This window comes from Barbatula barbatula (assembly GCF_947034865.1).
Source record: "Barbatula barbatula genome assembly, chromosome: 21".
Lineage (NCBI taxonomy): Eukaryota > Metazoa > Chordata > Actinopteri > Cypriniformes > Nemacheilidae > Barbatula > Barbatula barbatula.
In genome coordinates, this window is record NC_136784.1 from 16,175,764 (window position 1) to 16,190,391 (window position 14,628).

Consider the following 14,628-nt stretch of genomic DNA (forward strand, 5'->3'; position numbering starts at 1 on the left):
AATCCTGATTATATACTTATATATATTATTATATACTATATATATATATATATATATATATATATAGAGAGAGAGAGAGAGAGAGAGAGAGAGAGAGAGAGAGAGAGAGAGAGAGAGAGAGAGAGAGAGAGAGAGAGAGAGAGAGAGAGAGAGAGTAATTAATTAGTACATGTATAAATTAATCTTTTTTGTGTTGAATTTTCAATATATAGCATGGGCTCAACTGTGTAAAATTATGAGGAAAATATTAATATAAGCTTGAATTTACTTTAATACCTATTCAGGAGGGAGGCACATTAGCTTTTGTCTTTTGTTTCCCCACGGACTGAATAAGCAGACGAACACGACGTGCCAAGGACTCGTAAACAAAACTTCTGTCGGGTAGCTCGATTTTTACCACAGTCCTATACAAATATATATGAAATACACATGAATTACAGTTACAGAGCATGTGCCTTTAACTCAAAGTTGAAGTGGTTTTTAGTTGTTGCTCTTTTGTAGAAAATATAACGTTAGATGATTAAATGTACAACGTGAACTTGACTAACTAACCCTTGTTAAGTTCGATCTGTCAAAACAGGAACTTTAACATTAGCTTAAATTCTTGTTATAGCTTTTATAAAACCAGGTTCTTTGCATTTTATATTTCAGCTAGTAACGTTACAGCAAAAGCACATTCGTAACAAATGTAAATACTGCATTAGATCAATTCATCACATGTGTTATAGCATTGACTCTTTCGACACAGACCCGCACGATGTTAAGTTTCTTCGGATTCAAGAAGGACGGAGCTAAAAGGTCATCTGAGAGAGAAACGGATGGATTCGTCATTCTTGGTGAGTTATGCCGTGAACTTGTTTCGTGAAAATCACCGGCCATTTAAAGACAAATAAACTACATACATGGGTTAGAAAAGAAGGAAAGGAGGGTCCATCGATATAAAAAAACAGATAGGTTTGTATTGCAGCGACAATATAGACATTCTTACCAATGAACCACCTCAAGAGGGCAGCCATGCATTGTCTGAAATTGCGTAAAGTCTTAAATGACTTCTTACTGTGAACTTGGCTAATAATGAACACTTCTTACCAGAAAAGTAATCGGCATATATACCATAATAATTGAGGGTTTGTGGTCTCAGAAAAAAACGTGTGTATCATTCTTATCAGACCATGAAAATATCCACAACCTTGTTAGAACGGTGCATGTGTTAAATTGGGTGGAGAGATGCCATGGAGTGGATAGGGAAGGGGGCATATTGGTATTTCCATTGCTGTACATCAGCCCAATTAGGATCCTATATGCTATACATACATAAATGCTATACATTTACTTCTGTAATAAAGTGAGATATTTCTGAATGAAAATCATATTCAACCAGAGTGGATTGGTCTATCTTAAAATGATAGGATTGTGAAAATAGACATTCCATAGAGCCAGACATAAAACTGGGAGTTTGCCTGGCTTACACTCGGCTTTTGATAGGGCCATCAATACCATCTTTTGAGGGTCAGCTCTGAAAATGTTTATCTTAACAGCTGGGATTCAATGAAGGGGAGATAAATCTTATTATTACATGTTGGTTTAGAATTATCGGTCAACCGATATGACCGACGCAGTTACTATTAAAGCACTGTGTCCAGTTAGCTGATAAGAAGCCAATAGAACAAAAATGCCATTTCTGTCCATGAAAGACACAGAACATTGGTGAAACTAAATGAACGATTATTGTGTATTATGTGGATGGTTAGTAGCATGTAGCTTAGCATTAAAACAGAAACCATTAAAGGGTGCACACGTGACATTATGTTAAACTCGGGCAGTTAAACATTAATGAAATTTAAAGGAATTTAATTGTATTAATAAAATTTCATTTGTATCTTATCCACCTCTCAGTGACCATTTTACCGTGCAATATATCGGTCTATCACTATTCACTTCACTATCTAGAGAACATCATTGTTGTTGGTCAGTCGTGATATTCCGAAATACAGTATGTAATTCCCAGATAACCATTAAACAACGAATAACACAGGGTCATCCGTGTACTGAGACATCTTGACCTCACCAATGCAAACAAACTTAATATAAATATGCCTGATTAATAACATAAGAGTAAGTATCGGATTAAAAGATTCATTCGATCTAAAAGCGAATGCTCACCCAAACCTGCCTGAAACACCTCGTGTAACCACACCCCCACAAATCGTCTCGGTTACTTTCGTAACCTCGGTTCCCTGAGAAGCGGGAACGAGACATTGCGGAGACCGCATATGAAACTCCTCCTCTTTTTCACTTTTCCTGAAGTCCTATAGGATAACGCCAGTTAAAAAACTGGCCAATTGTCGCAAGACATGCACAGTATGCAAATACTGACGAATCTAGACAGTATAAATACAGTGCATGAGACGACAATACCTCAGAATCTACGATAGAACGCTTGACCAGAGATAAGCCGCGAACACGGCGTTCTCCGCAATGTCTCGTTCCCGCTTCTCAGGGAACCGAGGTTACGAAAGTAACCGAGACGTTCCCTTTCGAGAGCGGTCACTTCGACATTGCGGAGACCGCATATGGAACGGTAGTACAATCCCGCCGTGAGAGCTAGCAAAAACAGCCCGATAACTGGGATAACACGTACACAGTATGCGGAGCAGACAAACCAACCATTCGCGAGGTTGCCCCAAGCGTTAACCGCTGATTGGCTGAAACCGGCCTATGAGCTGCTAGATCACTGAGCACGCCAATGAACTGCTAGATGGGTCTTTTGTCGAATTTGCATATCCAAACCCAACGAATGCAGCGGGCTGCGCTGAACAGGGCAGACACCACAGCAGTAGAACCAGCACGGAAACCCGGGCGATATAATAGCGAATATAAGTACACCAAGCACAGTGTAAACAGCAATGCGGCAACAACTGTGTAGCACAATACATTACAAGGTAGAAGATAAGCTTAATCAGCACTCACCGAGAGGACTTGAGAAGCCAACGAGGACACATCCAATCTGTAGAACCTGGCGAAAGTATTCTGAGAAGACCAGCCAGCTGCACAGCATATGTCCTGAATAGATGTGCCCCTAGACCAGGCCCACGAAGAGGCGATAGCCCTAGTCGAATGAGCTCTGATACCGAAGGGGCAGTTCTGACCCTGGCTTTCGTACGCCAAGGTAATAGCGTCCACTACCCAGTGAGAGAGCCTCTGTTTCGAGACAGCCCGGCCTTTAGTACCCCCACCAAAACAAATAAAGAGCTGCTCCGACTGCCGAAACCCGGCCGTGCGATCTATGTAAGCCCGCAATACCCTTACCGGGCATACCGCTCTCTGAGCGTCAGCATCCTGTGGGTCTGACGACTCGGAAGACAAGGCGGGCAAGGAAATGACCTGAGCTCTAAAAGGGGTAGACATGGACTTCGGCACATAACCCGATTTTGGCCGGAGAGTGACGCTGCAGTCGCCTGGCCCAAAACGAATGAAATCAGCGCCGACTGAGAGCGCTTGCAAATCCCCTATGCGCTTAGCCGAAGCAAGGGCGAGAAGGAGAACGGTTTTTAGAGTGAGCTCTCTTACCGAAGCCGCGTCCAAAGGCTCAAAGGGGGGAGAAGAGAGAGCCTTCAACACCAGTGCTAAGTCCCAAGGTGGCACCGAAGGGGTTCGCGGGGGGAAAAGTCTCCTCGCTCCTCTGAGGAATCTGACCACCAGCATGTGCCTACCAATCGATTGCCCATCAACCGGGGAACGAAACGAGGCGATGGCCGCTACGTAAACCTTCAGCGTTGACGGGAGGCCGCCGCTGTCCAGCCTGTGCTGCAGGAAAGACAAAATATCAGACACGGGGCAAGACGCCGGGTCGATATTGTTGCTGCTGCACCATTTAGCAAACACCCCCCATTTTAGAGCGTATAAACGTCTGGTAGACGGCGCGCGAGACTCCGAAATAGTATCCAGCACACGCTGAGGGAGTGCAGTTAGAATCCCCGAAGCGGCCAGGCATGAAGGTTCCACAACTCCGGGCTGGGGTGCCAAATCGTGCCGTTCACTTGGGACAACAGGTCTCTCCTGAGGGGAATCCGCCACGGCGGTGCCGTCAACAACTCCCTCAGGTCCGGGAACCATGGTTGATTCGGCCAGAACGGAGCGACGAGAATCACCGACGCCGTCTCCTCTCTGACTTTGCACAGCACTAGGGGTAAAATCTTCACCGGAGGAAACGCGTAAAGCCGAACGGCCGGCCAACGCCCCGTCAGCGCGTCGCTCCCCATAGGGGAGTGGATCAGCGAGAAATACAACGGGCAGTGTGCGTTCTCGCTTGTCGCGAATAGATCCACCTCCGCTTTCCCGAAGCGTTCCCAAATTAACAGGACTGTGTCGGGATGAAGCCTCCATTCCCCGTGCTGAAGACCCTCCCTCGAAAGCATGTCCGCTCCGCGGTTCAGATGACCGGGGATATGCGCTGCTCTGATAGAGAGTATATGCCGATCCGCCCACAGTAGGAGATCCGCCGCCTGTTTGAAAAGAGCTCCGGAACGGATCCCTCCCTGGCGATTTATGTACGAAACCACGGACATGTTGTCGGTGCGAATCAGAACATGTTTCTGCTCCAGCCTCGACTGGAAAGTATGAAGAGCTAGAGACACCGCCTTTAGTTCCAAGCGATTTATGTGCCATTTCCTCAGAGACTGTGACCAAAGGCCGGATGCCGGCATGCCCTCGCACACCGCGCCCCATCCCGAGGACGATGCATCCGTCGTAACGACTGTGCGTCTCGTCACCAGCCCCAGGGGAACTCCCCGACTGAACATGCTCGGGTCGCGCCATGGACTCAGGGCGTCGAGGCAGCGGCGTGTAACCGGGACTCGCGCCTGGCCCGAGGACCATGCTCTCCATGGAACCCGAGCCTTCAGCCAGAACTGAAGCGGTCGCATGTGCAGAAGACCTAGGTGGCAGACCGCCGACGCCATGAGACCCAAAAGCCTCTGGAACTCCCTCAGGGGAACAGACCGGCCCAGCCTGAGCAAATGTAGAGCTGAAGAGATGGACTCCGTCCTCTCTAGGGAGAGACGAGCGCGCATCTCCACTGAGTCGAAACATACCCCCAGATACGTTATAGACTGACTCGGCGTGAGTTTGCTCTTCTGCATGTTCACGCGCAGCCCCAGGGATGCCAAGTGACCAAGCAGCATCTGCGTGTGACCGATTAGCGCCTTCCGAGAGTGGGCTAAAATCAGCCAATCGTCCAGATAATTGAGAATGCGCATTCCGCTCGCTCTGAGAGGGGAAAGCGCCGCGTCCACGCACTTCGAGAATGTGCGCGGAGCTAATGCCAGCCCGAATGGGAGGACGGCAAATTGGTACGCTGAATCCTCGAATGCGAATCGCAGGAACCTTCGGTGGCGCTTGTTTATCTGAACATGGAAGTACGCATCCTTCAGATCTACGGAAACAAACCAGTCCCCGGGACGCACTTGTGCCAGGATCTGTTTTAGAGTTGTCATTCTGAACGCTCGCTTGTGAAGCGCTCGGTTGACGGGTCTCAAGTCCAGAATCGGACGCAGACCACCATCTCTCTTGGGCACTACAAAATACCGGCTGTAAAACCCGCTTTCCCGCTCGTTCGGGGGGACACGCTCGATCGCTCCCTTCGCGAGCAGGCTGCGGATTTCCTGCCTTAGCACAGGTGCGTTTTGCGCTGACGTAAGCGACGGGACCACACCGCTGAAGCGGGGAGGTCTGCGCCTGAACTGCAGGGAGTACCCGTGTTCTATCACGTTTAGCAGCCAAAGAGAGATGCCTGGGATGGCTTTCCACGCGTCCAGAAACAGACATAACGGCCGAATCTGATCGGGGGTTACCGTCATCGGACCGTTTAGGGTAGCGCGCTGGCCCAGCGAGGCTAAATGCACTGGCGGGAAAATATCTCGCGCGTGAGACTCCAGCGGTCCCTCGTCCACGGGAGCGTCCGTGGACGAGGGAATGCTGGTTATAGTTGTGACTAGCTGCGGCTTCGCGCTGCACCGTGGCAGGGCAAGGGACGCAGCATTGTGTGTGTGAGGGGGAAAAAGCTCCTTCTGTGAACAGGTATGTGTTTTTATTGCATTCACACAAACAACACTTACAACATTGCAATAATCGCCCGCAACCGCGGGGGAAAACTGTTGCAAACAGCGGCGCTTGGGGTCCGCCGGCACGCTCACAGACTCTCTCCTCCTCTTCCCAGGTCCGTCAGGACGACGGCTTGGCAGCCGATGACGCTCCGCCGTCGTGGCGTGGACCTCTCTTCGGCCCGTACCTCTTCTTTGCTGGGCCCGCCCATTGTTTAGGACGGACGTCCGGTTCGCGACCTCGACTAGCCGGTGCGGGAGCCGCGTGCTGTTTGGCGGGTCTCTGCGAGGAGTGAGGCGCGGATGAAGAGCGGGCTCTCGGAGACGGTTGGTAAGAGCGTCGAGGCAGCACGTGACTCATGGCCTTGGCGCGCTTTTGCGCCTCACCAAAACGCTCTACTACCGACTCCATGACGTCACCAAAGAGGCCGGAGGGAGTGATCGGCGCGTTGAGCAGGGACTTACGATCGGCGTCCTTTAGATCCGCCAGCGTAAGCCACAGATGACGGTGGAGGACGACCATAAACCCCATAGATCTGCCGATAGCCTGGGCGGTGCGTTTCGTAGCCATCAGCGCGAAGTCGGTCGCTGCCCTCAGATCCCGTGTAGCGTCCGTCTCCAGGCTGCCGCTATCCAGCGACTGAAGGATCTTTGCCTGGAACACCTGCAGCACCGCCATAGTGTGCAAGGCGGAGGCGGCCTCGCCAGCGGACGCGTATGCCTTACCAGCGAGATGGGCGGTAAACCTGCACGGCTTCGAGGGCAGGCCTGGGTCCGAGCCCAGCGAGGTGGCGGAAGGGCACAAATGAGCGGCGAGGGTCTCCTCGACGGGTGGCATGCGCACGTAACCGTGGGCCTCGGCCCCGACCACGTGGGCAAACATGGCCGGCGTAGCAGCGTGGACGCGCGCCGACTGAGGTGCTGACCACGTCTTCACCACGTGCTCGTGGACATCTGGGAAGAACGGCGAACTCCTTTTCGACGTGGCCTGGCGGCGACTCGCCTGAAAGTACCAGGAGTCGAGCTTACTCTTCGCCGGCATCTCAGGTGGATCCCAGGTGATGTCGAGCTCGCTTACAGCTTTTTCGAGAACCCTGACGAACTCCTCGTGGAGGTCCGGGGTGCTCTCCGGATCGGGACGATCACGCTCCGATCCTGCCCAGTCCTTGTCCGAAGCTGATATGGACATGGAGTCATCGTCCTCCTCGACGCCGAAGGAAACGGCGTCCGCGATGGAAGGCGGAGGACGAAGGACCTCGTCGACTGGGGAATGAGGTGACGGCAGAGGACGGGGGCCCGGAGCCGGGTCGTCGCCGCCACCTCGTGGAGTGGGTGGACTCACCAGCGGCTCGTTGGCGGCGGTGAGCCTCGACCCTAAGAGTCCACGAGCAATGTTCCTGCGAGTCCTCAAAACACGCGCCGGCAGGTCCGCACAGTGCGCGCAATCGGACTCGCAGAGTGCATCCTCCGCATGGGCAAGGCCCAGGCAGGCAATGCAGTGCTCGTGAGTATCCTGCGGGCCAATGGGGCCCGCGCAGAGACGACAGAAAGAAGCCATCGGATGCGGTGAAAGAAGTATCCAGTTGCGTCTTCAACGATGGCAGCGTGAAAAAGAAGATTCTGAGGTATTGTCGTCTCATGCACTGTATTTATACTGTCTAGATTCGTCAGTATTTGCATACTGTGCATGTCTTGCGACAATTGGCCAGTTTTTTAACTGGCGTTATCCTATAGGACTTCAGGAAAAGTGAAAAAGAGGAGGAGTTTCATATGCGGTCTCCGCAATGTCGAAGTGATCGCTCTCGAAAGGGAACTATGTCAGTTCGTGGTATGATTTGACTAAGACCGCCCAAAAGTATACGCAAGTAAGGTGGGCGGAGCTGTCAATACAATTGCTTTGGAACCTGATGTTCCTAATATGGTAAGAAGCGTTACATTTCCGTCACACGCTTGCAGTATTCGACCAATTCCTACGCACTGGTTAACTGGCCAATCATAGCACATTTTTGTAAAAGGAGCTTTGTAAAAAATCTGCATGTTTCTGAGAGACGAGGCAAAGAGGAGATACAACCATGCACGGTATGTGGAAAATACAGAGTTTTTGAACCTTAAATCGTGTATACACATTAAATTACGTTTAAAACAAACAATAATTTTGTTTTAGCCGTGTCATATGACTCCTTTAAATAATGTGTATTGGCTTCAAGAAAATGCTAATAGAATAGAAAATGTTCATAGAATAGAATTCAGCTGTACAACAAAATAATATATTTTATTAGATTGTACACATCTTTACGTAATACAGGGCAGACAAATAAAGACTGTATTACCAAATGAACATTCTCAAGTATCAATACCATCAGCAGATATAGATGAGCGCACTTATAAACTTAATATAAACCTATATTAATGTTATGTGCATGGAAAGTGTGTATAGAATAGATTAAAGTTGAATAAATTAATATCAGTAACACGCATAGTATCATGGAGTGCTTGAACTGCACTGGATCAAGAGGATGTTTTGGGTTTTTCAGGCTGACAGTACTAAAAAAGAAGACATGAATGGATAAAACAAAGATGATTCTTGGTTTTTTAAAAACTAAACATTCATTGGCACAAAATAAAATATGGATTGTCTTGGGGGATTTTTGGGGTGGCCGAAAATAGTCCTCCTTTTCGTTGTATTAGTTAATTTTACCCTAGCTCCACTTCTCTTCAACATTCCTTTTTGTAAATCATTTTTGACTCCTTTCAACATTTTTTCCTTTAAACTTAAAATCTTCCATTAGATGCCCAAAGTCCTGATCTCAAAGAGTCCTTTGACTGTCTATAGTTTGATCCACATGTTTGCTTTGGCTAAATATCTTCCAGTTACAACATTAGGAACTGTATGACCACTGACCACACTTGTTTTTTGCACAACATATTGTGGTGGGTAATTCTGAAAACAATAATAGCTTAGAATGCAACGCTGAAATGGATCATTTAAATAATAGCTCAGCAATCTCCACACAATCTTGTACAGACAGCACTGAAGAAATTTATTATTATTTGGGCCTTTGGTACACTTATGTCTTTAAGCAATGAGCACTGAGTATTTTCACAGAACTAAAAAAAACAAATTAAAACTAAGAAATTAACTAAGTTTTACTGAGGTGTGCAGATGTAGAGAAACTGAAATAAAGACCAATTGCCCAATTGGAACTTGTGCTTTTCGGCCGGCCTGATAGGGTTGCTAGATCCGGGCAACAAAATCCAATGGCTAGCCTAATGCTTCTAGTTCAAATACCAGCATTTTACTTCATAAACAAAACCATTAAGATTTACTGCTGAAGAACAAGACTTTTCACCCCTTGCAACAGTTTTAAAGTAGCCTGAATTTCACATGAAAAGAGCAGACTTGGCAACAGTAGTTCACCATTCCAATTGGCAGATAGTGGCCCGTAGAAACTAGTTTAATATTTTGTATATCTTTGCATCAGGGAGTTCATGAATGATCCATGGACATGCTATCTGACGCTGAGATCACAGTCTTAACCACCAAACTAACGGCACATAAAGCTGTTCGGTTACATTGTTGTTATGATCTTTTGCTCATTGAAATCAGGAACGGCCCGTCTTCACATCAACTAACGTGGGCCGTAAGGTCTTAGGCAAGAGGCATATGGTGTGAAAAATACTTCAAGTGACTGGTACGACACCATATCAAATGAGTTATTTGCTGAGTGGTGTTGTGAAGAGATCAAAAGCAGTGATCTCTGTGGTAATAACAGGGAGGAGCTCTGGTGTGTGTATGTGAAGGCCCCAGAGGTGAGCAGATGCTCAGGGATTCTGTGGTAAATAAGACACCACAACGCTCAGGAGAAACAAGGAGAGGTTGGGTTTACTATTTTTTTAAAGCGGAGAGATTTGGGATGTGTAACAATACCACGATGGAAACAAGAGTCAGGTTCTGAGATGAAATTCTCGGTTATCTGCTAGAAGGCAGCTGGAGGAGGATTTGTCACACAGGAGTGTTATACGTCATTTATTTTAGCTTTTAAAATGATCCCACGGTGTTGCAGTTGTCTGTCAAGGAACAGCATTAATTGTGCCTGTAAGTACTCATGAGATCTGATAGCCGTAATCCGTAATAAAAACCAGAAAACGACTTGTTAGTTGACGTTTCTGTCTTTATAGTGAAAGTGGAAAAATATCTAAGCTGTTTGCAAACCTTTCAAAGCTCTTTTTGTGAAGCTTTTGGGGAACACACACTGTAGTAAAAATTTCATTCTCCTTACATTTCTGTTCTTTCTTACATTTCTTATATTCCCTTCTTCAGGTGAAACTGTCGAAGAGCAGCAACGCAAAATGCAGACCTTGAACATTGTGCAGCCGGCAACAAATGTAATTGTACAGCCGTTTAAGGTGAGTTTCTGTTCATGAACTATGACCCAACATGTTCTCATACACTATACTTCTACTGTGCCTTTGTCGGTTTGTTTACAAATGCTCAGTACATCATAGCAACGGTAAGACTTTAGTACAGGGACAAATTCTCACTATTAACAAGTTGTTTATTAGCATGCATATTATTCTAATATTGTCTGTTTATTAGTAATCATAAAGCACATATTCTGCATGACAATATTCTACATCCCTAATCGTTCCCAATACCTAACCCTTACAACTACCTAACTATATAATAACAAGCACCAAATTGATGTTTATTGAGGCAAAGGTCGTAGGTAATCGGACCTTAAAATAAAATGTGACCATAGCAACAGCCTGGTAACCACCTTCAGCACCATCTTTAGCACAGGCGCAAGCACCCACACTCACCTTCTTCCCAAAATATAGAAATCTACCTGAACGTAATACATTATATAACACCAGAAAGTATTTTATCACTTATTACATCAGAAGGCGGGGTGATTTCCATGTGCTAGATACGCAACGGCCCTGTGGAGAGAGATAGAAAGAGCCCTTGAGTTGTGCTGGCCGAGCAGCCGGGTGTGTGACAGGTGGCAGAACTGAACCTCGCAACACGTGGTACTTCCATTCAGCAATCTGTTCCACAGCACCGCCTGGAGCCATACGGCTAATGAAAGAGGCTCCTTCTCTTTTAATATGAGGGGATTTCTTAAAACCCCAAAACCTGGAGCCGGTTATTGGAGTTTACTCTTGAAATAGATATTATATGTGTTAGAAAGCACGATTAACAATGTATGAATGGACGGAAATTATGGAAAACCACATAAGTAAATGAAGCGCAACAGCTGGTGCTGCAGTACATTAACAGGAACAGAATGGAAGCTGAGAAATGCCATAAAAGCACAGCTTCACAAGCGACCACAGAATTTGAGGGTGAGCAAAGAATTACTTAATTGTTATTGTAAACGCATAAATGTGTCATAAAAGCACAAAACCTGGACCTCTGAACAGTGGAACACGTGTCCTAACCGAGCTTATTATTTCCAGTGTAAAGTCATTTTTATGTTTTTACTGAAAGCGGAAAAAAACTGTGAAACGGTTACAATACAGCCAATCAAAACATAATAGTTTTTTTAATGTACAAGTATGTGGAGGAGGAATCTGGACCAATGAGCTCTGCTACCCAAAGCAATGCAGCAAAAATAGAAACCAAGATATTTCTAAATGTACCTGTTCCAATGATTAAGACGTTCCAGAGCTTCGATTTTCTTGATCTGCAGTATACATTACAAGTCTCATGTTACACTATACAGAACAGAGATTAATAGATTGTTCTTTACTGCCTGACATGTGCTTGGCACATACATGGGACAAACAGGAAAGTTGAGACTAAAACCACCGCCAACCACTTTCAACATGATTCCGTTTACATGCCCAGTTAATTGCAAACAACACCTGTGGGAATGTTACATTGTGTGCATGGTTATATTAAACAGTGCAGACTTTAATCCCAAATTCAAGCATTCGGTGCTCATTCTGAATCAGGCAATTTATCCCGCATCGTTTGTGCTACCTTATAAATTTGGCACATCCATTTCTACTGTCCAGTTAGCTTTTTTGTTTTGGCCTAGTATGGGACCCTAGCAACTGCAAAGCAATGTGCTTATAACCATGGCTACACCTAAGCACCAAGACGCACAGGTCAGACAATGTTCCAATTTTGTCAAGCGTGACCGCAGCTTAACAAGACATGATTTTAACACTATTTTTAGGAAATCTTAAAATCTAGGTTAAAACAATATATGATCTCAGTTTTCAATGCGAATTCTCTTTTGTCTTTTTGCTCAGTCATCCAGCGCTGGGAACAGAGGAACCACAGAGACGTCTCAGGCATCCATCCAGCCCACGTCGGCTGAGACGTCCTCAGAAACACAAAATACAGATGTCGCCCCTGCCCTGCCTGAACTTCTAGGAGATATACCCTTCACATTAGCACCACATATCCTGGCCATGCAGATGGGCCTAAATCTTGTTCCAGATATCATCTTGCCTCACGACATCAACGACAAGCTAGCCAACTTTGGTTATGACTTCACCTTGGAGAACTCTGTGCTTTGTGAGCCTTGACTCGGTTACGGTGAACCATGACCTTTCGGTTGACAGGATATACTTACACGTTGCCTTTCCTTAAGTCAACAAAGTTTTTAGTGCGCTGGCCATAATGTGGTGGTCTTAAGATATTGTCCATTTTGTTTAAACAAGTTGAAGTGAGCGTCAATATGGTTTACAGTCTCTCAGGATGTCTTTTTGGGTAAGATGTGCATTACTGACGCATTATCAAATTTATGGGTATCACTGTCAACTGCATTTCTGAATTTTGACTCTGATCCCGTAACATAAGACGATATCCTGACTTATTTTTCAAAGCTACTACATTGTTTAGTAGTTGCATCCGTGTTTTTGATCATCTTTCCTTTCGACATAGATCTGCGTTGGCCTTTCACTCAATAGTTTTCTTAGTTCAGTTCTGTTTGGATTAAATACAAGAAGGTTTGAGGGTCTGCACACCATTCTGTGTAACGTAGGTTTATTTCAATTGAAGTTTAGTGAGTTATAACGCATGCTGCTATTTAAACAATGCACTCAGGAGTTGCGCTATGTGTACATTTTCACATTGGGAGCAGATGTTTATTTACTGGATATCACATCAAATCTTTCTCTCGACGAAGTGTGAATATACATCCATGTTCCTTTTGTCAAGCTCGACGTGGTTATTTTATTTGTGGCTATTAATATCCTCCAAACTGTAGTGTCTTTACTCTTTGGGTTCATTCTATTGCACTGTTATTTCCTACGGATTCATATCTGAAACAGAAATACACCGTTTATGCTCGATACTGAGCATGTAATGTAATAAATGACTTTGAATAAAATATTGTATTATGATGTTGCTAATTGCTTTCTGGTGTGTATAAATCTCGGACATGTGTAATTAAACATGCGAAACTATTTGGGTTACTGCGTAATAATGACTGTAGCAATAATTTCAGTTTCCTTATAAGTCCGTAGGTCATTTATCCGAACCAATAGCAAGTCAGAAAACAAACCATTCTAAACCTCAATGAATCCATCGTTCTATTCGAACCAATCAAGTTTTATTTGGATCACGCAGTGCACCTATCAGAGATCGTCACAGCGCCGAAAGCTCACGCCCACAATCCTTAGTGGCTGCGCCGCTGAAGTTCGAGTCACTTGGAGGCGGAGAAGGGTGCTGGGACGCACGACAGTCGGGATCACGTTTGCTCAACGTCAACTTTTCTTTACTTTCCTTATAAGACTGGAATAGTATCTTGACGCATTTTAAAAACACGTCATTTACACGTCTTACAGCTAAGCGTCTTCTGCACGACTAATGCACACAGCTAAAAAGGATCAAAACTTATTTCAGGGAAGCTACGTTGCTACAGATATACTAGCTGACTACCAACAAGCTGCATCTGCGCACTACGCCAACATTAAACCAGGTTTATATTTTGAAAGAAATCCGACACTTATTTTCTCCATGTGTATCCAAAAGTTTATTTAAAGCTCGCGCTCTACGTGCATATGTTGTCAGCGTGAAAATCGACTTGGTTGTTTTGCAGAAGAAGTGTTAGATTTAGTCTATTTCAGTAATGTCAGCATCACCTGTGAACTCGGCTCGTGTCAGACGCGGCAATGACGGGTCCCCCATCAACACTTCCTCCTCCTCCTCAGCAGCATCATCATCCTCCGCCGGTAACGGCAGTGGCAACGCGAGCCGGTTGCAGCCCATTCGCGCCACGGTACCCTACCAGCTCTTGCGTGGAAATCAACCGCACAGTCCGACCCGCCCTCCCGCGCCCTCCTCCATCTCAGTCGGGAGTAACACAGAACCGACAGCATCAGCCCAGCACTGCGCCTCGAGTCCCGGCAGCCCGACTATCGCCAGTCCGGCAGGAAGCGGCTCGCTGGACGGCCGGCTGATCTCGTGGCAGAGGCGCTCTCCGCCGGAGCAGCACAGGAACTCGCCGGAGTGCTGTCCTCATTCACCTGTGCTAAGAGGTAAACAACAGGCCCGGCTCCTGCTTCCTCG

At 46.3% G+C, this 14,628-nt stretch overlaps 2 protein-coding genes across 3 annotated transcripts in view; both read left to right on the forward strand.

The window, feature by feature from the left end:
• The first annotated feature begins 320 nt into the window (after positions 1-320).
• umad1 (UBAP1-MVB12-associated (UMA) domain containing 1) lies at positions 321-13,590 on the forward strand. Of its 2 annotated transcripts, none has more exons than XM_079484248.1 (4): positions 321-381; positions 749-836; positions 10,423-10,508; positions 12,363-13,590. In XM_079484248.1, the coding sequence occupies exons 2-4, from the start codon at positions 758-760 to the stop codon at positions 12,639-12,641; spliced, it is 444 nt and encodes a 147-aa protein (XP_079340374.1). In that variant the 5' UTR covers positions 321-381; positions 749-757; the 3' UTR covers positions 12,642-13,590. The 2 variants fall into 2 exon arrangements, with proteins under 2 accessions (XP_079340374.1, XP_079340375.1); XM_079484249.1 differs by having other exon boundaries at positions 332-381; positions 729-836; positions 12,363-13,522.
• A 132-nt stretch (positions 13,591-13,722) lies between these two features.
• Positions 13,723-14,628, forward strand: part of glcci1a (glucocorticoid induced 1a) — a 34,858-nt gene continuing 33,952 nt past the window's right edge. The window contains exon 1 of the mRNA XM_079485639.1: positions 13,723-14,597. Within this exon, the coding sequence (XP_079341765.1) occupies positions 14,189-14,597 (409 nt within the window). The 5' untranslated portion in view covers positions 13,723-14,188. The remainder of the gene's footprint in view (positions 14,598-14,628) is intronic.

What these genes read in the sequence shown, in the direction of transcription:
- umad1 (XM_079484248.1), top strand. Translation starts at nt 758, where the DNA reads ATGTTAAGTTTCTTCGGATTCAAGAAGGACGGAGCTAAAAGGTCATCT. An exon ending in GGATGGATTCGTCATTCTTG is followed by an intron (nt 837 to 10,422) that starts GTGAGTTATGCC and finishes TCCCTTCTTCAG; the next exon opens with GTGAAACTGTCGAAGAGCAG. An exon ending in TAATTGTACAGCCGTTTAAG is followed by an intron (nt 10,509 to 12,362) that starts GTGAGTTTCTGT and finishes CTTTTTGCTCAG; the next exon opens with TCATCCAGCGCTGGGAACAG.